Below are 24,394 nucleotides of genomic sequence, written 5' to 3'. Positions count from 1 at the left end.
AATCCCAAAGCTTCCACACCTACCCTTTCACATGATTGGACAAATTTACTTGACATTGCGTGGAAGCACCAAAAATAGAGTAAAAAGAAAAAAGGAAATATGGGACAGTTCAACCGTCACGCGGGAAGCATTTCCATTTCCATTTCCATTTCCTCTGCCACTGTTTCACTTCCTCTTTATTAAAACTTGCTCTTGAAAAAACCCCATTCTTCACAATCTCTTCATTTTCTATTCCTCTCTCTGCAAAACTCTGGAAAAGAAAAAAAAAAAAGAATAGAAATGTACAAATCGAAGTTGCAGGAGCTGTGCCAGCAAAGGCAATGGGCATTGCCAAGGTATTCCTCTATGAAAGATGGCCCTGACCATAACCCTTCTTTCAAAGCGTCTGTTTTTTTAAACGGCACGTCGTTTCACTCCTCTGCCTCATGCAAATCCTGTAAAGAAGCCCAAAACGACGCCGCTAAGTCCGCTTTCCTTCACTTCGGTTTTTCTTCTTCTTCCCCTGCTGCTACCCCAAATCCTGCTCAAGAGGTAACATTATATTCCTCCCATTTCACTGCCTGGATTAAAAAAATGGGTATTTTCTTTATGCTATTGTTTCATTTTAATTTCTTTTACAGGTTGATTTGGGATTTTACAAGAATCTATTGCAAGAGTTAACTCAGAGAGAAGGATTGAGTACACCAGAGTATCTGACAACGAAATGTGGTGTGCCTCACAGGCCAACATTTTTTTCTAGTGTGGAAGTGGAAGGAGAGGCTTTTTATGGGAAAGGAGGGAAGTTCAAGAAGGAAGCTGAGATTAACGCTGCTAAAGTTGCTTACACCAATCTAATTGAGTGTAAGTCGATTGTTTTTTTAATTAATTTTTATTCCTTTATTTTTACTAGTATTATGGTACCAAACTACCCATGTTATCAATTTCCTTAATTTAATGTTCTTTTGAGACGCCAACAATAGAATGGTCTATTAGTTTGGATTCTTAATTTTAGCTATAAGTTCAGTCCTTGATAATTAATTTTATGGAGTACCAAAAGAATGTTCACTTGAGACCAAAATTTTTAGTATGGTATCTGACCTTAATATGATTGGTCCCTGACAAGGGTTTAATTTGAATACCAGGTAGAAGTAAAAAATTAGTTCCTTTCTGAAAAAAAAAATGTTTTTCCTGTTTCAGGTTTACAGGTTAGGAGCTCTAAGTTATGCTCAACTAAAAACTTGGCAGGTGAGCCTCTTAAATCTATGTCTAAATCAGACTCGGCTACGACTATGGAAAATGAACATGCTGAAGAAAATAAATATGGCACCTTCTATTAATTTCTTTTATTCATAGTTAGCTCGGGCTCATACTTAATCCATCTTTTGCCTGGTAGATGAAGTGCAAGAAATGAAAGCAGGAGAGAAGGTGTTGGCCAATTCTACAACCAGTCCTGACAACTCTGCTTCTTGCTCTAAATCTGTGCCTGTCTCACCTAAAGAAGGCTCGTTATCTTCTAAAAATGTTATTAATGGCATTTAATCATTAATGTTCTTTTGAGATCAAACTTTCGTGGTACCTAACCTTAACATATTAGGTCCCTGACAAGGCTTTAATGTGAGTACCGGGTAGAGGCTAAGAAATTAGTTGATACTTTCTTTCTGTCTCCAACAAATCATTTTTTCTGTTTCAGGCTTACAAGGTGAACCTCTCAAATCCATGTCTAGCTCAGACTTGCCTACTGCCGTAGAAAATGAAGAAAATGCAGAAGAAATTAAATCTGGTACCTTACTCCAATGTTCTATGCCATTGATGTCTCTCGGTTATCCGTAGTTAGCTAGAATTTGTTCATTTGAGAACATTTGTCTGTTAATCATGGCTTCTTTTGCCCGGTAGATGAGGTGCAAGAAGTGAAAGCGGGAGGAAAAGTACCAGCCAAATATGCCTCAACCAGTTCTGACGACTCAGCTTCTTGCTCTAAAGCTGTGCCTGTCTCACTCAAAGAAGGCTCATTGTCTTCTACATCAACACATCTTGACATTTCAGCTCTCTCAATTTCAGACTCAAATAAGAAGGATTCAGGATTGAGAAGTTATTTACTTAACAACAGGTTTAGAGTCTATCCATACTTTCCTGACATTGCATTTCCAAAAGGTATCACTGTACTGCCTATCAGTGAGGACAAATGGGTGGCTGTGAGCTTGGAATTCCCAAATGAAAAAGATGATTGATCCATCTGTTGGAGGTGCTTGTTAGTATGATCATTTAAGTGACTTTTTATATCTGTTCTTTAGTAAATGTAAAAAGGAACTCCATCTTTTTATCCTGTTGGAATGGTATTGTGTTAAAAAGGGCTTTGATGAAGATCATTTTACTTTAATATTCCTGAAACTTTAGCGTTTATTTGGCCCAGCTTGTGAAAAGAATTTATCTAATGTAAAGATAGAAGTGGGTTTTCAAAATTTTAAAAATTTTAATTTATGGGAAAGCATATTTGAGTTTTTAGGTAAAGTTATAACTTAAAACTTTTTCAACAATTGTCAATTTTAATAATAAGTTTTTAATGAAATTTTTTTATATTTTTACTCTACCCTTTAATAATTCACAAAATTATAAAGAGAATTATATTATTTCAAATTATTTTTTATTTTATTCATTTTTTGTTAATTTTTTTTATTTTTATTATAATTAGCAAAAATATTTTTTTATTTTATTTATTTTTCACTTAAAAATTTATAACTTAAGTTAATAAAGTTGATTATTTTAATTTTTTTATTTATTAAAAGTATACAAAAATATTACCAAATAATTTTTCTATATTAAATTCATGCTATATTAGTTTCTCTAATCACGTCGTTTTTCTATGGTGGCTGTTATAGGTATCTTTAGATTTAGAAATTGAATTGATTTTTTTTTCTCCTTAGAGATTACCAACAAATAATTAAAAATATTTTTAATTTTTAAATCGACTTATCGTATATAATAATACAATATCAACTGCGTTGCATTACTGTTTTACTCTACAAATCCTCGTTTTTCGTTTATAAATAAAGCCATTAAGAGAATATTTATCTATTCTAACTATTTTTCTTTATTTTTTATTTTATTCTCTTCTCCTTTTGATCTTTCATAGTCTGATTTCTTACATGTGCGTCGGAAGACGTGCAGGAAATACCCCTACTTTTATTCTTAACCGCTCTCTTCTTCTCTTGTGGTTTCAAGATCCGACCATTAGCTCGGCACAAACAGTGACCTCCGGGAGGCTTCTTGAACAGCCTGTTCCGGACCGGACCATCATTTTGTTTCTGTGGCACATCTGCAGGCCTTCGAGGTTGTGGATCAGGCTCTGAGACTTTAGAACTTCCTCAGATGGTTTTGCTTCTTCCCGTTTCTCGGCCAGAGTGAGAGGTTTGGGTGGACTTTAAGTTTACCATTCATGATTTTTGCACTGATTTTACTTTGGTCCCAACTTGATGGAATTGGAATTTCCTGGCGGAAACGGCTGAATTTGTCGCAATCAATTTGACGTTCTCCAGATATCTACAAGTTCCCCCCTGGGGAGTAGTCTGAGTTGTTCCCTTATAAAGCCTGTTGGATCATTAGACTATCGATCATAATTTTGTTTTCCTATCCATATATCTTATTAGCAGCCTTTTCTTTCTCCTTCGGTTTTATCTTTTCAGTTTTTGTCGATAGTATACCTTCAGGGTGATTATGTGAGTTTCTTGGTGTTGATTTTATACACAGAAGCAAAAGAATTTGATAATTGATAGGAATTTTCCTGGAAATGATTATCAACTATAAAATAAGTTCATTTAATGGTTTGAACAAGTTGAAATCTGGCCTGTAAATAAAGTTTACTCAAAAGCTTAAACTTTTAACATTTATAAAATTATAAAAACCTTATTAGTATTAAATTTTTTTATTTTCTTTTGAGCTAAATCAAGGAAAAAAAAAACTCCTCTAGATTAAATTTTTAGTTATGTATGCTGTATAACTATTTTTTAACATCTTTCGAAGATACAATTTTTTTCTGCTTCCGGCATAAAGGTAGGAAAAGAAGGAAAAGTTAGAACGGTCATTAAGAAATCAGAGGCAGATTCTTTTAGCCAAATCAACTAGAAATTTGAACTTGTCAAGCTCTTAATGTATTACTCTTATGGATTCTCAAATACAAGTGATGTTTGTAGCTTAGAAATTACATTCAGGACGAACTTCCCACAAGCTTAGTTCTCGTAATTCCCAGGAGACCTGATCACATTTCTAATATAAACTGCAAGTACCACAAACAATAAAACAGCCAAAACCAAGTTAATAAGTTTTCTTGGATTCCTTAGCCCCGTGGTCAAACCGTCAAGAACTTGCTTACATTTTAGCCAAACCATGTTAATCACTAGCTGGTATTTATCAGTGCCATCGAGTTTTTTAGTCTCTATATATTCTTTTTCTGCAGCATCCTGGACAGAATCTCCAAGCTTTTCAAGTTGTTCAGTAGTTGAAGTCTTTTCCCTTTGATCCCAACCTTTTTTCTCCTCCTCCATAGGCTTGTCAGATTCATTAGCAGCATTGCTTGTATCTTTCATTTCCTTTCCTTTATCTGGTTCTTTTTGTGAAACATTGTCAGCCTCCTTTGCTACCCCATCTGTCTTCTCAGCTGTTTGTTTTTCCATGATGGTCTTCGGAGGAACTTCTTGAACAGCCTTTTCTGGACCACTATTTTGTTTCTGTGGCACATCTGCAGGCCTTTGAGGAATTGGAGCAACTGGCTTTTGATCAGACTTGGGAACTTCAGCAGATGGTTTTGCTTGTTCCTGCTTCTCATCAGTCGCGATGGTCAATTTGGGGTGTTTAACATTGAGCATACCACCCCTGAAATTAGCTCTGATTCTATCACGGTCACAATTTGATGGAATAAGAATTTCCTTGGAGAAACGGCCGAATTTGTTGCCTTCAAGTGGACGTTCTCCAGATATCCTCAACTTCCCGTCTGTGGTTACTTGAACTTTGAGTTGCTCCTTGCTAAAGCCTGTTGAATGAATGAATGAATCATTTTTTGTTTTTCAAATTTGTTAATGCATGCATCAACTAAACCCATTGCTTTATGCAAAAATATTACATATCAAAATCAATAAAACTAAAGAAATCATAAAACTTTGGCCAAGAACAGACCTGGTAGATATGCAATCAAAGTGTCATCTGCAGCCTCGTGAACCCATTCAGTGTGAACCTCAAGATCTTCATAAACAGGATTTGGCTTCGAATCCATATTTTACTACTAGCCTTTTGTTTCTCTCCTTTGTTTTATATCTTTTGATCAAAACCTTGCGGATGAATATAAGAGTTCCTGGTTTGTTGGTATTATATACACATAAGTTTCCTGCTTTCTTCGTATATTATTATTCTTTTTTCTCTTGCTTTTCTTTACTGCTTTTTTGCTAAGGTTTTCTCACATGCTTTGGCATCGAATTAATACTCACCCTCACGCAAAGGCAAACAGGCAAACAGGCAAACAGCAGGTTCTTTGCTGCTTCAAAAAGGTCTACTTTTATTTTATTTGAGTCATTAAAAATAGAAAAGAAAGGAAAGAAGATATGTTAACAAAGAAAGCACAGGGAAAGAATTGGAAGAGAAACTGCTAGACTTATTTGGATTAGAGGTTTTCGCAAGCCGATTTTGAACAATTTTAAAGTCATGTATATCTTGCGAAAGCTCGCTCATGCTCAAAGTTTGAATGGAATTGAGTTCAGCTTAAACTTTAGTTTAAAAAGTAGCATAAGCTTCATGCCTCATTTAAAAAATAGCATGGCCTTGTGAGATTATATATGCTTGTGGTTTAATTTTTTAGCATGCTTGCTTTGAGTTTGTTTTTTATATGCAACAGTGATATTTTTAACTTTACAATTAAGGTTATAATATTATAATATATTTTATTTTTAAAATTTTTTTAATATATATAAGAGGTATATATATCACTATGCTAAAAATTTCACAATAAAAAAAAATTCTTTTGGATAAAGAAAGAAAATAGTTGTTGCAATTAAGTGACAATCACAAATAATAAATGATTCATTGTAAAAGCTCATTTATTTCATGTAATTTTGTTTGGGAATGGGAATCACTGTGTGTATTTGTGGAATTAATTCATAAGTATATTTTAAATTACTATATTTAATTGCAACAAATAAAAAACTTAAAAAATTTTTAAATTAAAATTTTTTGAAGTTTTTTATGAATTAAATTTTTTTATTTGAAGACCCAAAAATCAAAGATGGGGCCCAAATATTTAGCATTGATAGTCAGCCCAGGCCTGACAAGGCATTAGTTTTTGAAAGTGTAGAGACTACTACGTGGCTTCCATTTATTGGTTGAACCTAGAGAAGCCGCATCTACGGTGCCGTTTTTCCAAATTTCAAGCATTTGGCCTGTGAGAACGAATAAATCTGGAGGCCTGCAAATTGACAAATCCATTTTGAGAAAAAAAAAAAAGGAAGTAAAGAGTTCAGAGTTGGCCGTTGGGAGAGTAGCAGTAACTCGGTGAGTCAATATATGATATAGAAATCGAAAAATGGCGGTGGAAACGAAATTTGCAGCGTTGTTTGAGAAGCTAAAGGTGGAAGATCCATGGCTCCCTCCTCGAACCTGGGAATCCATTCCTTCTCAAAGTGGTCCTCCTCCTTTTCCCGCCTTTCAACCTCCCATTTCCTCTTCTTCATCTGTTTCCGTAAGCCTAATTCTCTCTCTCTCTCTCTCTCTCTCTCTCTCTCTCTCTTTATATATATATTTATTATGTGCAAATTTTTAGTTGTAATTTTGCTGTATATATTTCATACATTTTGGGTTTCGTCGACAATCATGTGACTCAATTGCCTAAGTAAGCTCTTATGTTGATTTTTTTTTCTGGAATTCTTTTAATTTTAGTGCCTTTTTAAATTTTTCATTCGGCTTACTCTTTACTAGGAAGCAAAAAACAACTAGCAAAAGGCAAGTAGCAAAAAGAATAATCTAATGCTTATTGTTTTGGATTAAGATTCTAATTCTCTGATTGCTTTTATAATTTGAATGAGCATACCGTGTCGGATTGTTTTAGTGGAAACAATTATTTGTAACTTGAACATGCAGTATGTGTACAAAGAACTAAGAAAAATGGAAATTTAACTGAAATAAACTATGCTGCGATTTGTGGTTATGGAATGTGCAGACTATGAATTTTTTGTTCCTTTAGGATGATCGCGTCTGCTGTAACCAAATTGTTCCTTATCATAAAATATGATTTTAGAAGGTACATTTGATTCATTTGAAGAATGTGCGGTCTTTGAGACTATAATGATGGATGCTGGTTTGCGGTGGTTCTACTTACAAATATGATTAACCTTATGCATTACTTTTAAATTAAAGTCTTGAATTTTGTTTCTTTATAATAATCAGAGTGACATTTTTTTCACAGGAGGCAAGTTTGGTGAGGTTGGCATTGAATGCACTTCAAGGTGTAGAATCATCTCTTGTTAGTATAGAAAAGCTTTCTGCTGCCTTTTGTTCTGATCCTGCTGATAGGACTTTCCATCAAACACCTAGTCTTTGGAACCGGTCTTTGAGCACTCATGCTCTGGGGAAGATTCTCAAATCGATAGGCTGCTCGGGTTTCTTAGTTTTCCTTCTGCATAAGTTTGTAGATTATTTCATGAATTTGAATCTCAATGGAAATTCATATTCGTTAGGAAAGGGCTGGGAAATTTCTCAAGCAGCAGACAATCAAAATCATGCTGGCCACAAAGTGCAAGAGGAAGAGGGTCCTCAATGCAGCCTTGTTAATCAAGCATTCTCTGTTGCTGTAGGAAAGGTTTTGGAAGGGTACATTTGTGCATTGGACACATTATATGCATCAGTAAATTTAAGACATTCGTCAGAGAGTATTGAAGTCTCTCCTTGTGTGTCTTCTGGCTGTCTCACAAGTGTAGTTTACTCTGAAATTACGCTATTAGAGGTATACCTGCACACAAAGGAATTGAGGACCCAGATTGAAGCTCTTGGGAATATATGCAACCTGCATAATTTAGCTCATTGCTTCTCAGAATCTTCTTTAGAGGAACTAACTTATAAAGCAACTACGCGATTTCATAACTTTTTCAGGGGAGGTGATCTGCTTAGTTACTTGTATACACAGCTAAAGGTTAGTTTAATTGATTGTTGTATTGTTGATGATTTTACTTAGAAAAGTCATTTCAGTCAATTTTATTCTTTATATAGGTCAAGCCTCATGGTATGATACTCTTTACCATGGTTGGTCGCAGCCCAATGTTAATTTTCAAACTCTTTTATTAGCTAAAGCTGATAGTGAATAAACTTTTTTTTTTTGTTGCTATCTAAAAGGGCCCATGTTGTGGTTGGATGCTGTTGGACACAATGAAAATTTTCTGCTATGAGCTCTAGAGACTAGAGACGCTATATATGGTGCTTTATTGATTGACAATCAGAAGTCTTGGTTGCTTCAATTTATTTGAACATCCTTTCTTTTTTAAAGATACAAGTTTATTAAGAACCAAAACATCCTATTACTAAGAAGTACTTGTTTAACCCTTGTGGTTCTGCTAATTGACATTCTTTTAGCCAATTCTTCTTGTAGGTTGCTGATCCTGCTCACTGTGCTTTACTCAAGTTTCTCTTTCTTCGGTCATGTGAACCGTATTGTGAGTTTATAAGGTCATGGATATTTAAAGCTGAGATTAACGATCCTTACAAGGAGTTTGTAGTAGAATACAGTGACACATTACAACATTGTTCCTTTGGGAAAGCTGGCATCTCAATTGACTTTCCAATGGCAAGTATTACGGTAATAAATTTTGATGTGGTTTAATTCATTATGTTAAAGTATTTCACATTTTTTCTGCCAATTCTGATCCTCTCAACTGTGACTATTTGTGTCAGGAGCGGGATGGAGCTGCTGTTCCATGTTTTCTGAAGGATGCTTTGATTCCGCTTGTCAGGGCTGGTCAGCAGCTTCAAGTTCTAATGAAATTGCTTGAATTGCGTAAATGTGTTGACCCTGGAGACCATACTTATTCAGATTTTCTTCCTTGCTGGAGTGGTTTTGCTGGCAGTAATCCGTTTTATGCTTCTTCAATCACTTTTGGCAAAGAAAATATAGAAACCTTGGTTCTCATGAGGAATGGTTACTATGAGAGGATGCAGGAGAAACTTGAAAACTTACTGACAGGGTTGGAATTCAGTTATCAACAGGTATCATGGTTTTCTTGCAGATATCTGTTTGATGTTGCTTTCTTATGCTGTGCTATTTAAAATTAGATGATAAGAAAACATGCAACTATAACTTGGGTTTGTTTAGTGTCCTCTTCTTTTTTTTTTTTTTAACCATGATTCACCTACTCTTATTTCCAGTTGTAACAATCTATATTATGCTGCTGACTGTCTAGGCCATTGTTCTAGCTCTCATAAAATATATAACCCTTTGGTCTTAACTAATCCTCAAGAATTTAATGCTCTATTCATTTTTTATTTTTGTGAAATACTTGTATCTCATTATACTAGCACATATGCTATCTTAATAATTCGTATTTCAGGTTGGCTACTAACCATGAATATCGTGATTGTTATAAATTTTGCATGTTAGTTAACATTTTATTGAGTGAAACATAGGTACTGCATTAGCTTCTTGTCAATAGGCTGTCTAGACAATAACTCTTCTCACGCGTGAATGTGAACTGATTGATAATTACTCTAATAACCATGATGTTTCTTGTGACGAAAAGATGTATTTGCAACTTAATACCCCATTAGTTCATTCATGAAATTTCTGGGTGGTAGTGGGGTACACTATGCATCAGATAACTGAATGGCTAAAGGGAATTAAATGTGACAAGAGGATGTGCTTAGCAAATACAACCCACCTAGTACCATCTCTTTGTCAAAAGTTGACTTAACCAGAATATTTTATCCCAACTGGAAATAAAAAATTGTAAATTTATACTGTGCTTGCTCATTTAGCAACTCCGTAGGCGGTTATAGTATGCACCAATAATTACTTGGGTTATTTACTGATCTTACGAAGGATATGGTCCTAAATAGAGCACAATAGCATCATGGAACCATTTATTGGGAAAAAAGGTTAGTGTTTATTGCCATTGTTCCAGGCAAACTTTTTTATTTGTATGTTAGGAACTTAAAACAACTCTGCTAATTCAGCATAGAGATTCCTAAGTTTCTTCTGTTCTTCTGACTCCCATATTGGACATAGGAGTAAATTATTTCTGGAATTTTTGGACTATGATAGGGTAAATCATGTGAATCATCCTTTATACCCAGGAACCTTTTCTTTTCTGCACTTTTTTACCTTTACTCTCAATGATAAGAGCTCAAGTTGCAACACGTTAGAGAGGCCTTATTGACAATTGTTATGCTTTTTGAAATGCTGTTTTACATAGTTCTTTCTGTGCCTTACCCAAATGTTCATTGTCCAGGTCATTTCGCATTGTGCTGAACCTCTTTGCTTTGGCAATAGTGGAGGCACTCTAAATATTGCAGCTTCACTCACAGTGGACGACAAATTGGTTATTAATTCAACAGAACGAAGTTGCTTAAATGTGTAATCTCTCTCACTCTGTGCATGTCTATAAATATCTTTTTTATTTATTTTATTTATTTTGTTTCTTATGTCTAGGTTAAATAATTGAAGGCTGTTCTTGCCCATCCAATGATACTTTTTCCCAAAGACTCAATAAGACCAGTGATGTAAGACAGCATGTAGGCTACGGGTTCCATAACACCTCTATAATTTATTATGTAGCAGGAAAAAAATTCTATTCCATAGGATTGATTAGGTGAGAGAGCATTTAGTCTTTGATTGTGTGAAAAATTTTCAATTGCCTTAAAGAATTTTATTATTTTGTAGTGAAAAGGTTTAATCTTTATAGTGATTGAGTGGCTAACGTTCAAAGGTTTGCTATCTGGAATTTTAGGAATCGAGTGTTTGAAACCTAACATCTGGGGCTATTTGGGGTATAAGGTAGAAAAATAATAAGAAAAGTTAGGACCCAAAATATGGTTTAGGGGTATAACCATGAGCATAACTTAGGAAAACTTGGTTGGAAGTTATTTTGTCCTGGTATTGTGGGTATTGCAAAAGGTGCCCATATTGTCTCGTTGATTTTATCAAGGTTTGCAATGGGATTGTGTGGATGTTGTTAAGGGAAAAAAAATTAGGACCCGTTGCAGCTTTTAAGTGCATTTGAAAGCATAACTTCTCAGAAGATTAAAGACATTGGTTCTACCTAGGGGCTAGGGATAGAGCTCCTTGGTGCAATCTCAAAAGAGCATAACTAGAATAGAAAGCTTTCAATAATCTCTTTCCTATGAAAACTTGACATCCAATTTGGGAAACTGCCAAAGTATTTGAAACATCTCCAAGATGAAAACATAAGTCCAATATCATGAGCCCGTATAAGACTCATTGTCACATACTACTGCCTAATACCCATCTTGTATTGCATCCAGAAGATTTTGTCAAAATGGCCATAACTCCTAAAGTCCAAGAGAACCTGAATTAAATAGTTTTTTTTTTTATTGCACATTATTATGACAAAAGTAATCTTCTCCACCTGATAAAGTATTTAAACCACATCGTATGGGAACAATGATTCTTTTGTTCCATGATATTTCCTCTTTACTTTTGGTTACTTAGTTTTTGTCTGTAATTTAGTGGATTTGATGGTGAAGTCCTTGTTACAACTTACAACTATTGAACAGCCATGCAAGCTAGGTATGATTTGAATAACATCAGGAAAGTATACAATATATTCAGGCATTTTAAGATTAGGGGAGCCTGACGTTGACTCCAGGCATTGTTCACTTGGATTGTTATATACCCCATCATGTGTTTCAGCTCCAAATCTTTTCTCATCATCAACACTTCCTTTGCATATGCTTTTAAACTATGCAGGCTAGATATGATTTGAATAACATCAGGGAAGTATACAATATATTCTGGCATGTTAAGATTAGGGGAGCCTGACGTTAACTCCAGGCATTGTTCGCTATGATTGTCATATACCCTGTCACGTGTTTCAGGTCCAAATCTTTTCTCGTCATCAACACTTCCTTTGCGTATGCTTTTAATGTTTGATAGTTGCTGGATTTCTTTGAATTTCAGGTCTCTTGACAATAATGATTTTGATGACTCTAGTACAAAAGATGGGTCCTCTCATGAAGCTGACATCTTTGAGCCATTTGAGTGTTCATCAATGAGTAGTTTTGAAGAACAAACTGAGTCTGAGCAGTTGATTGAACACTCTAATAATATTGTTTGGCCTAAACAAAATTATTTCTCTTCTGTAAGCTTCTCCATCAGTACCCCAATCGGTAACTCATTGCAACAAGCTTTGCAGAATGAAAAGTCTTGCCACATGGAAAGCAATTTGCAAGAATTTTCAGAAAGGACAGGTGGCCATGGCAATTTTGTAGGTTCTGAACCCAATGGGACAATAAATGACCACATATCTGTGCACCTTGAGTCAAACTGGTTGTGTACAGAAGCTGAATGTGCAAATATTTTACCTTGCAAAGGCTGGCCCGTTGACAGTGCGAGGAATAATGCTTTTTACATTGCAGGTGACTACAGAGATGATAAAAGGTTACGTCTATCTGACTCTGGCATAGAGAAGAGAAAAGGTACTGAACAATTCTTTGATAAATTTGTGCAACATTTTAATGAATCAATTGCTAGCAACAATACTTCAACGGTGGATGCCTTAAATGAGGATCAACTTGAAAAGGACTCTACTTCACGGTTATTTCAATTGCAACATTTCAACCTTACTTACGATGGCAGCCTTCTCAGCAAAAACCCAATGTTGACAAAAAATGCTTTTTCCCGGCTGATGAGCAAACCTATTGACTCAAGCAGCATAGACTACCAACAAAATTTGCCTTGCTTTGATTTTTCTTCAGTGGATGACCCTTTTAAGGTTTATGTCAAAAGACTAACTGCTGGATTTACACATGAATTTTCTGGGAATACCAATTCTTCTGTGGCAAATGGTACGAGTAATCAGGATGATAAACAAGCCTATGGGGGAGATTTTCTCTTGGTTGACAATGCAAAAGGTTCTTATGCTGCTCCACTTTTGGAGTTAAAGAACCAAAAACAGGAAGTCATTTCAACAACTGTTTCTGGTGGAAGGTATTGGGAGAGTTTGCTTGGTAGTTCTAGAACCCCTAATAGTAATGGGGTTGGAGATGTCAAGCTGAATACATCTTCAACATTTGAGATACCACTTGATTTTGTTATTGACAAATGCCTACTGCAGGAAATCTTGCTTCAGTATCCTTACTCATATGCCACCAGATGTGGAGGAAATATAACCATATTGTGTTTTGACTTTTCATTATTCTAATAATTCTTTCCTTATGTTGCTTTATTGGTGCTTGGTATCAGGCCGAAACCTGAAGTTCATTTATATGAAGTGACATATTTCTTTATGCTGCATTTATCATTGTCTTTGGTACTTGATTTCAGATGATTAATTGATTATAGATCTCTTTGTAGTGATATGTGCTAGCAAAAGTAAGCTGTCTATATAATATCCAAAGCCACAGACAAATTGGTTATATACTTTTGAGGTTATAAATATATGCAATTTTAAATTTTAGATTGCATTTATCATGGAAAATGGAAACCTTGCCTCCTCCCCCCCCCCCCCCCCAAAAAAAAAAAAAAAAGGAAAAGAGCTTTACTTTGTGTCAAAGTCCTATCTTAAGATGTCAGTTGTAGATTAACTCTTAAGTGCTTCCTATTCATATTTCTATCTGATCAAAATTTTTATGTTGGATTATGCTTTTTCTTAATTATGTAAGATATAACTATGTCAGCAAGTTAACAATTAAGTTGCTTGAAGAAGGATTTGATTTGCAAGAACATTTGCTAGCACTGCGGCGATACCATTTCATGGAATTGGCAGACTGGGCAGATTTGTTTATTGTGTCCCTTTCACATCATGTATGTCCGTCTGTCTAATAGTCACTTAAATGCTTTATTATTTGAATATTGTATGATTTTTTTCAGCAAAAAGAAATGAATATTGATTACTTACAACAATCATTTCCTTTTACATGGAATGAATAGAAATGGTGTGTTACAGAGGTGGATCGGAGACTCTCTGAAATTCAAGGACTTCTTGAGTTGTCAGTCCAGAGGTCATCTTGTGAAAGAGACCATCATAAAGATAGGTTATTTGTGTATGCAAAAGGGCATGGCATGATGCCTCTTTCAACTTCTACAATTGGTACAATTTTATCATTATTGCAAGTCTTCTCTTTCATTTCTCGAAGATCAGCATTCTCAGATCATATTCCTTTCCTTTTCTTCCCCTTTCAACCTCCACCTTAGAAGAATTCATTTGGTTTATTTATCATCCTAATTCCGCTGGCTGTTAACAATGGCAGGTGTCCATTCCTTCGAATTTTTAGGTCTGGGATACCGAGTGGATTGGCCTGTCAGCATTATTTTGACTCCTGGTGCATTGAAAATATATGCTGATATATTCAATTTTCTGATACAACTGAAGCTTGCTGTTTTTTCATTGACTGACGTATGGTGCTCATTAAAGGTATAAGAGACATGAATAGTAAGATACAACATTCACACTTGCATATGATGCATGCAAACATATATGACATTTGGTAAAAATTTCCTTTTTCCCTCAAAAGTCAAACCAAGTTAGTGCTTAATTTTTTAAGTCAAACCCAGTTGTATTCATTCTTGTTTTAAATATAAATATGTAAATAAATAAATATATATATATATATATTACTAATTGATAGTTCCCTGTTTAGATTATCTTGATTCAAGTTTTGGTAAATTACCCAATATTAATCTATCTGCATATGGTTCTCAATGCTAAAACTGAAAAATGAATCACTAAAGAATTTAATCTTAAGTTCCAAATTATGGTATGCAGTCCATATTTCCTCTCATCCACACTGTTCTCAGAAAATTAAATTTGCACTCATAATCTTTATGTTGTACTTTCTGGGAGTTATTTTCAACATGAATTAGATACTTGGGTTCTGGCAATCATGGAAATTCAAATGTAGTCACTCTTGATAAGGTACTTAAATGTTCATACAGGATGTAGTTCACTTGATCAGTAAAACATGTCATTCTACACTACATGAACGTGAAGTGGGCCATTTTAACATGTTAATGAAGTTGAGGTATAGTCACTACTTCTACCCTTTAGCACACACACACACACACATATATATATATATATATTTGTATTTTTGTCCCTATTAACTCAAAGTGAAAACATCTCACACTTATTGCCCTGTCTGCTTATGCAATTGTGGAGCACCATTTCATGTATACTTGGTAATATTGCTGGTTTGGAGGTTTAAAAAAATATAATGTGTTCCAAAGTTTAGAGTTTCAAAGATTTCATTTGGTGCTGACAGTTGTTTGGCTAATTTTTGGTTTGACAATAAGCACTGAGTACCTTTCCCTTGGGTATTTAGCATGCACCAAGTGTGCAGCTACTGTTTTATCTCATCCTCCTCCTTTGACTACAGACAAGCATGGGTGGGTGGGGAGGATTGTCTGAAAGCTTTAGTTTAGGAAATGGGAATTTCAAAAATGGTATTCCAATCTTCAAAATATTTGTTAAAAATAATGTGAAGGTTCTTTAGGTGCGAGTGACCTTTTTTTTTTTTTTTTTTTCTCTTTTTTATCCCTTTTTTCCACAAAATTTGCTGCTAAAGTCAAAATCTACAATTTAGTTTCTTAAGGAACTCAGACCCTTTCTTTATGCATAGACTATTGGGATGTACGGTGAAGTACCTAATGGTTCTCTAGAGAGTAGAAATTTGGCCTAAAAAAGGTGGGGAGCGACTACAGACAAGCATGGGTGGATGGGGAGGATTGTGTAAAAGCTTTAGTTTAAGAAATGGGAATGTCATAATGGTATTTCCATCTTCAGATTATTTGTTAAAAATAATGTGAAGGTTCTTTAGGTGTGAGTGACCTTTTTTTTTCTCTTTTTTAATCCCTTTTTCCCTCAAAATTTTGGTGCTAAAGATAAAATCTACATATTAATTTCTTAAGGAACTCCGACACTTTCTTCTTGCATAGACTATTGGGATGGACAGTGAAGTATCTAATGGTTTTGTAGGGAGTAGAAAATTGGCCTAAAAAGGGGAAAATGAATTAAAATATTCTGCTTTTTGATGGTTATATCTAATAATGTACTCTATGGTATCTTACTGTCAAACTCTTGTCATGTGTGTCGTTGGGCCAAAAAAGCATGAAAAAGAAACCATTGTATAAAAGGTATCTGACTTTCTTTTTTTGAGTTGTAGATAGTTTTAGCGTTGAGGTTCACGAAGAATTAACGTCTTTTTTTTGTTTCTCTTTCCATGCCAGACATCAGGTCAATCATTTTGTATCTACATTACAGCAATATGTACAGTCACAACTATCACATGTATCGTGGTGCAAGTTTCTTGACTCCTTTAAGCACAAGGTTTAGGAAAATTCTTTTTCACATTGTGTGTTTATTTCTTATGCCAATTGTGGTTCAGTTTGCTATAGTCGTTTTTGTGCATTGCCTGCCTGAAGCCAAGTCTTTCACTTTTCTGTTTGGGTCAGAATTTCTTCGAGGGCCTTCTTTTTACTGACTTTACTGAGATTTGGTTTTAAATACATCATAGCAGAAAAAATATAATCAATATAGCCGACCCCATGCAATGGAAAAGGCATGGATTGTTTTTATTGTTTGGTAAGCAACTAATTTTATTCCACCCCAGCACAAAGAACAATAGTTTGCATTAACACCTATCTCAATTGAAGAAATGTCTAATAATAAGAAAACACCATATTACATTGATTTTTATTGAGTATCCATGTACTACCTCTCAGATCCAGCCAGATTATGTTTTGAATTTTACTGACCTTTGCCTTATCATCCAAAGCCTTCTTCCTGAAGATTTTACATTTTGCATTTTTTTTATTTCCTCTTGTACGAGTACAGAGCCTAAAAATTAATTGATGCACCATTGTACCTCTTGATCCAAGACGGAACGACCTTATGAAGTTTTCATCCTACAAAAGTGCAACATTGCTTCCTATAGGTTTTTGTAGCTGATTTGTTGAGACACAAATAGTCAAGCTATTGAATCAATGTGACGTAACACACATCATTGATTGAGAAGTTTTAATGATAGCTTCCACCTTCCAAGCATCAAGTGTTTGCAATCTCTTCTTAATGTCCAACCACAACCTAAAAGCCTATTTAGGAATATGATACTTGAACCGGACGACCTTATATCTAGAAGCCTGGGCAACCTTCAATCTTATAAAGTCCCATGAATTCTTATTGCTCTGAAGTGGATAGCCCAATCAGCTTATCTGAAGTGGATATCCCAGTCAGCTTACCTCTTCCACTTGTCCAGAAACTTTGGCATTTGATTATTCTTTATTTCTTTTCCTTGTAGTTGAATGTAAATGTTTTTGCAGAAGCAAATATGAACTTAACTCAGTTCCATCTCTTATTTTCTTTATCTCATTGTCTTTTTTAACTTGGTTAGATTCCACAACAAATTTTCAGTATTGCTTGTTGAAATTCATGCTCTTAATTTTATTTTTTTTTTAATTTCTATGCCTTATTTTCAAATTGACTTTTTCTTATTCAATTCTAAAGGAAAAAATTCTATATACTGTTGTCATATTAGTGAGACTTGTTCATTGTTCTACAGGTCAAGGATATGATGGATATTGAGTCGGTACATATGGCATATCTAACTGATTCACGACATATGTAAGTTATACTAACATTCTGGTTTGAAGTTTGAGTTGTCAGTTTAAGTTTACCTTTTTGTTTTTAGAGAATTAATTTCTTATATAATAGTAACCATTTTGGGTTTTCAACCAAGAAATATTTCTGGAACTTGGAACATATCTATTGTGGCTACTCCAACTACCTGTCCCTCAATTTGCTTGAGCTGCTTGCTTGAATATTAGCCATGCTTTCAAATATTAATACCTTTCTGTGGAAAAACTAAGAAATAAAACAGTGTGGAAACTGAATGTATATTGAAAAACTGCTCATTAAGAATTATACAAGCACCTTAGGTTTATATACAACTAACTAGGGGTTAAACTAGGAAACTAAATCTTCCTAAAAACTGATCCTTATAATTGAGATATTGTCTATCCTAATATTTTGTCCTTAATTTAGAGATATAAATTCTCAAATGTATACAGAGTACAATCAACTACACAGATTATAACCAGTTGTAACTAAATGTTTTCCCAAACTCCCCCTCAAGTTGGTGAATATGTGTTTTCCATTTCCAGCTTGGAAATAATTTCTTGAAATGTTGCACTGTTGAGACCTTTAGTCAACACATCTGCAAGTTGACCTTTGGTTGATACATATGGTATGCAAATCAACCCACTATCTAGTTTCTCCTTTATGAAGTGCCAATCTACTTCAATGTGTTTTGTTCTGTCATGTTGAATAGGATTGTGTGCAATGTTTATTGCAGCCTTGTTATCACAGTAAAGTCTCATTGGTCCATGCCATTTGATCTTCAAGTCTTCTAGGATAATCTTTAACCATAGTAGTTCACAAATTCCTTGAGCCATTGCTCTAAACTCTGCTTTAGCACTTGATCTTGCCACCACATTTTGTATTTTACTCCTCCAAGTTACAAGATTACCACCTAGAAAAGTGCAGTAGCCTGAGGTAGATCTTCTATCAGTTACCGAACCTGCATAATCCGCATCTGTATATGCTTCTAGTAACAACCCCGAATTTCTTTTGAACAAGATACCTCTCCCAAGATTAGCCTTCAAATAGTGTAGTATATGGTAGACAGCTTGTAGGTGCACTTCTTTAGGACTATGCATAAATTGACTTATCACACTCACAGCATATGCTATGTCAGGTCTAGTATGTGAGAGATAAATAAGTCTTCCAACTAATCTCTGGTACATCTTCCTATCTACAACTGCATCTTCATTAGCTTCTCCAAGTTTATGATTAGGATCTATAGGGGTACTTGCAGGTTTATATGCGAGCTTCCCAGTTTTTTTCAAAAAATCCATCACATATTTCTGTTGTGAGATGAAAATACCATGCCGTGAGTGAGCTATTTCAATTCCTAGGAAGTACTTCAATCTCCCTAGCTCTTTTATCTCAAATTCTCTAGCCAACTGTTTTAGAGATTCTCTCTTTGTCATCATCTCCGGTTACAATTATATCATCAACATATACTAACAAAATTGTGACTTTTCTTGAATCTGAGTGTTTGATAAACAGTGTGTGATCCCCTTGACTTTGTTTTTATCCTATTGCTAGCATCACCTTGGCAAATCTCCTGAACCAGGCCCTAGGAGACTATTTAAGGCCATATAAAGCCTTTTTCAGCTTGCATACTTTGTTTGCTTCTAGATGACCTCCAAATCCTGGTGGAACTTTCATATGTATTTCTTCTTCCAAATCACTATGTAAAAAGGCATTATTTACATCAAATTGTTGAAGCTGCCAATTGTAATTTGTAGCCAAGGATAACAAAATCCTAATTGTATTCATCTTGGCAACTGGAGCAAAAGGTTCCTGATAATCCACTCCATAAGTTTGAGTGTAGCCCTTAGCCACCAGCCAAGCCTTATACCTTTCAATAGTACCATCTGTCTTGTATTTTACAGTGAAAACCTATTTATTGGATTTTTTCTTGTAAGCAACTCTACTAGTTCCCATGTCTTATTTTTCTCAAAGGCCTCCATTTCTATTTTCATGGCCTTCCTCCATTTCTCATTGGATAATGCCTCAGATAATGTAGTTGGAATAGAAATAGTTTTTAGGCTTGCAAGAAAATTTTTGTGGGATGGTGAGAATTTCTCAAATGACACAAAATTAGAGATTGGGTATAGTGGATGTTTAGTACATTCTTTGGTTCATTTCCTAATGGTAATAGGCAGATCATAATCACTGATTTTAGGAGATTCATGTTCGTTTTGAGAAATAGAGTCAGAGACTGTAATTACCTCATTTTCAAAGTTAGGATCAAGATCTTGGATTGGCATTGGTTTAGGATCTGGAACTTTTCTTCTTTGAGTACACCTGTAATTCCTTTATAGAATCAAGAACAATATTATCTTTTGTCACATCTTTTGTGTTTGGAATGGGTTTAGACTCAAATTCAATATTTGACTTCGGCTCAGTAGAAACAAGTTTCGACTCAGAAGAATTAATAGGTGAAAATGTTGAAGAAGAGGATAAATCAAGCAAAAAGAAGTCTTTGGCCATATCTTCCATGAATGAAGTCTCCCCCTGAAGTTAAGGTTGAGTAAAAAATAGTTTACTTTCTTCAAAAGTGACATTTGTAGACACATAAAATTTTTTGGTTGGAGGATGATAACACTTATACCTTTTCTGAGTTGATGAATATCCTACAAAAATGCACTTAATTGCTCTAGGATCTAGCTTTCCCTTATTGTGACTGTAAACATGAACAAATGATGTACAACCATGTATCCTAGGTGTGAGGTTGTTTGTGGTATTAAAGTTGGGATATAATTGTGAGAGTAGTTTCATAGGAGTTTTCAATCCTAAAACCCTTGAAGGTAACCTATTTATAATATTTGTGGCAGTGAGAACAGCTTCCCCCTAGTAGGATTTGGGTACGTTTGCTTGAAAAAGTAAAGCTCGGGTTGTGGCTAGTAAATGACTGTTTTTTCTCTCTGCCACTCTATTCTGCTGTGGAGTATTAACACAAGATGACTCATGGATAATCCCTTCCTTTTGGAAATAGGTAGAGAAACTCTAGTTGAAATAGTCTCTTATATTATCAGACCTAAATCTCTTGATTTTCACTCCAAATTGATTTTGGATAATGTTTTGGAAGCTTAAAAACACACTATTCACATCTGATTTGGATTTAAGTAAAAATATCCAAGCGACCCTAGTACAATCATCTATGAAAGAAACAAATCACCTTGCACCCGAAATATTAGGAATTGTAGAGGGACCTTATATGTCACTATGAATCAAGTAAAAAGGAGTAAAACTTCTTTTATTGCTAACTGGAAAAGACACACGTCTATGCTTTGCAAGTTCACAAACATCACAATGAAAGTTTTCGGCATTTAATCCTTTGAATAAAGAAGGAAACATGTTTTTCAAAATTCCAAAAGAAGGATGTCCAAGACGAAAATGATAAAACCATATTTTGTCTTTATTGAGAGATTTTTCAGAAAGAAATGACAAAGGTAAACTATTCTTGATATTACTTGTGTTGTTTGATGTCTCAAGATAGTATAGTCCATCCTTCTCCTCAGTAAGTCCAATCCTCTTTCCTAAACTCTGGTCCTGAAATTCACAATAAAAGGGATAAAAAGTCACTTTGCAGTTCATGTCTCTGGTAAGTTTTTGTATAGATATCAGATTAATTGACAATCCAAGAACATGAAGAACATTTTTAAGAACAAATGAGGGATTAATTTGAACATCCACTAATCCTGCCACTGTAGTAAGTGAACCATCTGCAACAACAATTTTCTTATTACTAGGACACATGGTATATGTACTAAACTTCTGTGAGGAATGTATCATATGGTCTGTGGCTCCTGAGTCAATGACCCAAGAACTCGTAATAGGTTTAACCGAGACATTTAATCCATGAGAACCGAAAGTTTTACCTGAACTAGAGATCTTACCCAAGGAACATACCCCAGTAGGCATTTCCATGGTTTTCAATAGGCTTCTCAGTTTCTCAATCTCTTCTCTATCAAACTCTCATTGTTTCTGAAACATCTGTAGTATTTCGGTGATTTTCCCAGTTGACACTTTTTCAAATTGGTTGGTAGTGATATCTTTCTTTGAACTGAAACAAGTCTTAAGATATAACGACTCTTAGCAATGAAGGCTAAAGAAGGGAAAATAAAATGGCTATGAAGGCCTTAATAGGGTTCGGCAATGAAGGCCTAAAATAGAAGTCAGTAATGAAGGTTTAAAGCTCTAATACCATGTGGAAAAACTAAGAAATAAGACAGTGTGGAAATTGAATATATATTGAAAAACTGCTCATTAAGAATTATGCAAGCACCTAAGGTTTATATACAATTAACTAGAGGTTAAACTAGGAAACTAAATCTTCCTAAAAATTGATTCCCTATAATTAAGGGATTGTCTATCCTAATATTCTGTCCTTAATTCTAGAGATATAAATTCTCAAATATATATAGATTACAATCAGCTACACAGATTACAACCAATTGTAACTAAATGTGTTCCCACACTTTCCCTTTATGCATTCGATGTCAAAGAATTGTTTTGCTCACATTTACTCCTATTCAATTACATTTGTTCAGTTGCCACATTTAGTTTGAACCAAAGATATAGTAGGCAGCATAATTTTTTTAGCTTGCTATTATTTTGGCCTTGCTTGTCTATGTAACGATAACGATGATTCTTCATTAACAATACATGTATACTTCTCAGATGTTTTCTCTCTGATGAAACACGATCTATAGCCAGCATCATAGAGAATATTTTGCAGTGTGCCCTAGACTTCCGGTCTTGTCTTACTGGCGGTAGATGGAATGTGGGACTTGCTGAAGGCGATTTACAGGATAAACTTTCTAGGATCAATATATCCCAGGTAACCATCAAATTTTGCCTGCTGACATTTATTTGCATGCTGTTTCAATGCTTCAAAATCTGAGCTTTTAGTTTCTTTATTGCAAGCAAGGATTGCACTATGATGGAGTTATAGTATTCTGGGAATGAACTCCTTCATAGCATAACCATTGCCTATAAGTTGCAGTCATTTAAGCGTTCTTTGTTTCTGTACCACTACTAGTAGCAATGTGAATTTTGAGGAAGAAAACTACACTGAAAATGCTAATGGACGTTACATAATTGAATTCATTAAGCATCTTTAATTTGGTGAGTTGTGCTTAGTGGTGGTTCAAATACATCCTTTTTCTGGTAAATGGAATGCATGTCAACTTCCACATTTGAAATGGGCTGATAAGTTTTGTATTTGTTTCTGTACCTTGTTTGCAATGTATTGGTAACTAGGAGCAAAACAAGGATTAAACCTTTCTTTTTATAAAGTTTTGAAGTTGAGGCATTAGATTAGATTTTTTTTTTCTTTTTAATATGACAATGCTCAAGATTGAGGAAATCAAACCTGTAAAACTAATGATTATTTCAAGGAGATAGAAAGATTAATGAATGCTCTAGAGATTATTATCATCGGCAGGTAATACAAGGCAAAAGATCCACAAGAAGAAATACCAATCATTGAACAAGTAGAAAAGTTTTACAGCAAGTGCCAATGATTTCAGTTTCTTAGATTTCTGAGGAAACATTTTAGATGGGAGAGAATACCTAATTAGTGCACTAATTATATGTATTTTTTGGCAGGTTCTTGCTATAAAACAAAGTTTCAACAAAAATCTTAAAGAACTGCATCTACTCTACCTCAAATCACCTAAACATGGAGAGTTTGGGCTTTCCTGTTTCTGGGGATATCTCAACTACAATGACTATTACTCTAATGAAAATGAAATGGGCTGTTATGCTTTCTCAATCTGAAGTCCTTTCCATGAAGATTGAAATCTGGCAGTGATTTGCTTTCTTGTGTGACATAAGAGTTCATTGAACGGAGTTCAAAGTAGAAGTAAACTACATCATGGTTTGGATTTGATAAGTTGTTGGACTCTTAGCAGCAGCCAATCTGCACCATATCATATTGCTCTGCTGTGGTGGGATGTTCATGCAAGGTGAGTCATCAACTCTATTTGGTTGGCTATGGTGAAGTTGTGACATGCGATTTGAGACTTATTGTTTTCGGGTCTGTGACTGTAGTGTAAAGCCTAACATTTTTTCTCTTGGCCTGAGGGCTAAGATATGAATTTGTTTTACAAAAAGGGAAAGTTTGCAATGTGTTTATGAGTTGCAATAATTTTTAAAATATGTAGATTAATGTAGAAACAAATTTTTATGATGTTAACTATTCTCTTTCTTTTTCTTTTTATAAATTGAGATTAAGGAGATTTTTTTTTTTTTTTGGTTATAAACAAAGCGAAAATTTAAAAAAAAAAAAATACAAACGTTTGATATTTAAATTATAAATATTATTTTTTATAAATGATCATATGAAATTAAATTGCGAATTTTTAAATTAAGGAGAGTGGAACTCAACTTTTTGAATCTCACGATAACATATCACGACTCTTGAGTCTTCCCCATATGGTTCAGTGAAACCTTAGTCCACCATTTTTATGGGGTATGAAAAACATTACCTAAGCTAGTCAATGCATGTACTGTTTTGTTTTGTTTTATATTGGAATTTTTTTCCGTTTGTTTATGTGATTGACATGCATGTTTTGACTTAAATGCTT

At 34.6% G+C, this 24,394-nt stretch overlaps 3 protein-coding genes across 6 annotated transcripts; 2 read left to right on the top strand and 1 right to left on the bottom strand.

Moving 5' to 3' along the window:
* The first annotated feature begins 21 nt into the window (after window positions 1-21).
* Window positions 22-2,417, top strand: LOC111284272 (double-stranded RNA-binding protein 1-like). Its single transcript, XM_089761555.1, has 6 exons — window positions 22-531; window positions 621-840; window positions 1,177-1,224; window positions 1,373-1,500; window positions 1,624-1,759; window positions 1,873-2,417. Exons 1-6 carry the CDS (start codon window positions 280-282, stop codon window positions 2,205-2,207), a joined length of 1,119 nt encoding a protein of 372 aa, XP_089617681.1. The 5' UTR covers window positions 22-279; the 3' UTR covers window positions 2,208-2,417.
* A 1,684-nt stretch (window positions 2,418-4,101) lies between these two features.
* On the bottom strand, window positions 4,102-5,559 carry LOC111285912 (uncharacterized). Its single transcript, XM_022875579.2, has 2 exons — window positions 5,146-5,559; window positions 4,102-5,002 (listed from the first exon to the last, which is right to left on the bottom strand). The coding sequence occupies exons 1-2, from the start codon at window positions 5,240-5,242 to the stop codon at window positions 4,203-4,205; spliced, it is 897 nt and encodes a 298-aa protein (XP_022731314.1). The 5' UTR covers window positions 5,243-5,559; the 3' UTR covers window positions 4,102-4,202.
* Window positions 5,560-6,402: 843 nt separating this feature from the next.
* Window positions 6,403-24,006, top strand: LOC111286290 (Spc97 / Spc98 family of spindle pole body (SBP) component). Of its 4 annotated transcripts, none has more exons than XR_016342757.1 (14): window positions 6,404-6,697; window positions 7,421-8,143; window positions 8,597-8,803; window positions 8,899-9,210; window positions 10,449-10,573; window positions 12,137-13,306; window positions 13,840-13,981; window positions 14,108-14,267; window positions 14,428-14,591; window positions 15,113-15,198; window positions 16,403-16,502; window positions 17,734-17,795; window positions 22,543-22,644; window positions 23,415-24,006. XR_016342757.1 is itself a non-coding variant. In XM_022876182.2 (14 exons), the coding sequence occupies exons 1-14, from the start codon at window positions 6,542-6,544 to the stop codon at window positions 23,583-23,585; spliced, it is 3,738 nt and encodes a 1,245-aa protein (XP_022731917.2). In that variant the 5' UTR covers window positions 6,414-6,541; the 3' UTR covers window positions 23,586-24,006. The 4 variants fall into 4 exon arrangements, 3 of the variants coding, with proteins under 3 accessions (XP_022731922.2, XP_022731917.2, XP_022731925.2); XM_022876182.2 differs by having other exon boundaries at window positions 6,414-6,697; window positions 22,485-22,644; XM_022876190.2 differs by lacking the exon at window positions 7,421-8,143 and having other exon boundaries at window positions 6,417-6,697; window positions 22,485-22,644.
* Window positions 24,007-24,394: the final 388 nt, after the last annotated feature.

This window comes from Durio zibethinus, chromosome 6 (genome assembly GCF_047325235.1).
Source record: "Durio zibethinus cultivar Kanyao isolate XHJ-2024 chromosome 6, ASM4732523v1, whole genome shotgun sequence".
NCBI classification, from domain to species: Eukaryota; Viridiplantae; Streptophyta; class Magnoliopsida; order Malvales; family Malvaceae; genus Durio; species Durio zibethinus.
Note: the sequence above shows the minus strand (reverse complement) of the source record. Positions and strands in the feature narration are given on the sequence as shown.

What these genes read in the sequence shown, in the direction of transcription:
- LOC111284272 (XM_089761555.1), top strand. Translation starts at nt 280, where the DNA reads ATGTACAAATCGAAGTTGCAGGAGCTGTGCCAGCAAAGGCAATGGGCA. An exon ending in CCCCAAATCCTGCTCAAGAG is followed by an intron (nt 532 to 620) that starts GTAACATTATAT and finishes TTTCTTTTACAG; the next exon opens with GTTGATTTGGGATTTTACAA. An exon ending in TTACACCAATCTAATTGAGT is followed by an intron (nt 841 to 1,176) that starts GTAAGTCGATTG and finishes TTCCTGTTTCAG; the next exon opens with GTTTACAGGTTAGGAGCTCT.
- LOC111285912 (XM_022875579.2), bottom strand. Translation starts at nt 5,242, where the DNA reads ATGGATTCGAAGCCAAATCCTGTTTATGAAGATCTTGAGGTTCACACT. An exon ending in TTTGATTGCATATCTACCAG is followed by an intron (nt 5,003 to 5,145) that starts GTCTGTTCTTGG and finishes TTCATTCAACAG; the next exon opens with GCTTTAGCAAGGAGCAACTC.
- LOC111286290 (XM_022876182.2), top strand. Translation starts at nt 6,542, where the DNA reads ATGGCGGTGGAAACGAAATTTGCAGCGTTGTTTGAGAAGCTAAAGGTG. An exon ending in TTCCAATGGCAAGTATTACG is followed by an intron (nt 8,804 to 8,898) that starts GTAATAAATTTT and finishes TATTTGTGTCAG; the next exon opens with GAGCGGGATGGAGCTGCTGT. An exon ending in AACATGTTAATGAAGTTGAG is followed by an intron (nt 15,199 to 16,402) that starts GTATAGTCACTA and finishes TTTCCATGCCAG; the next exon opens with ACATCAGGTCAATCATTTTG.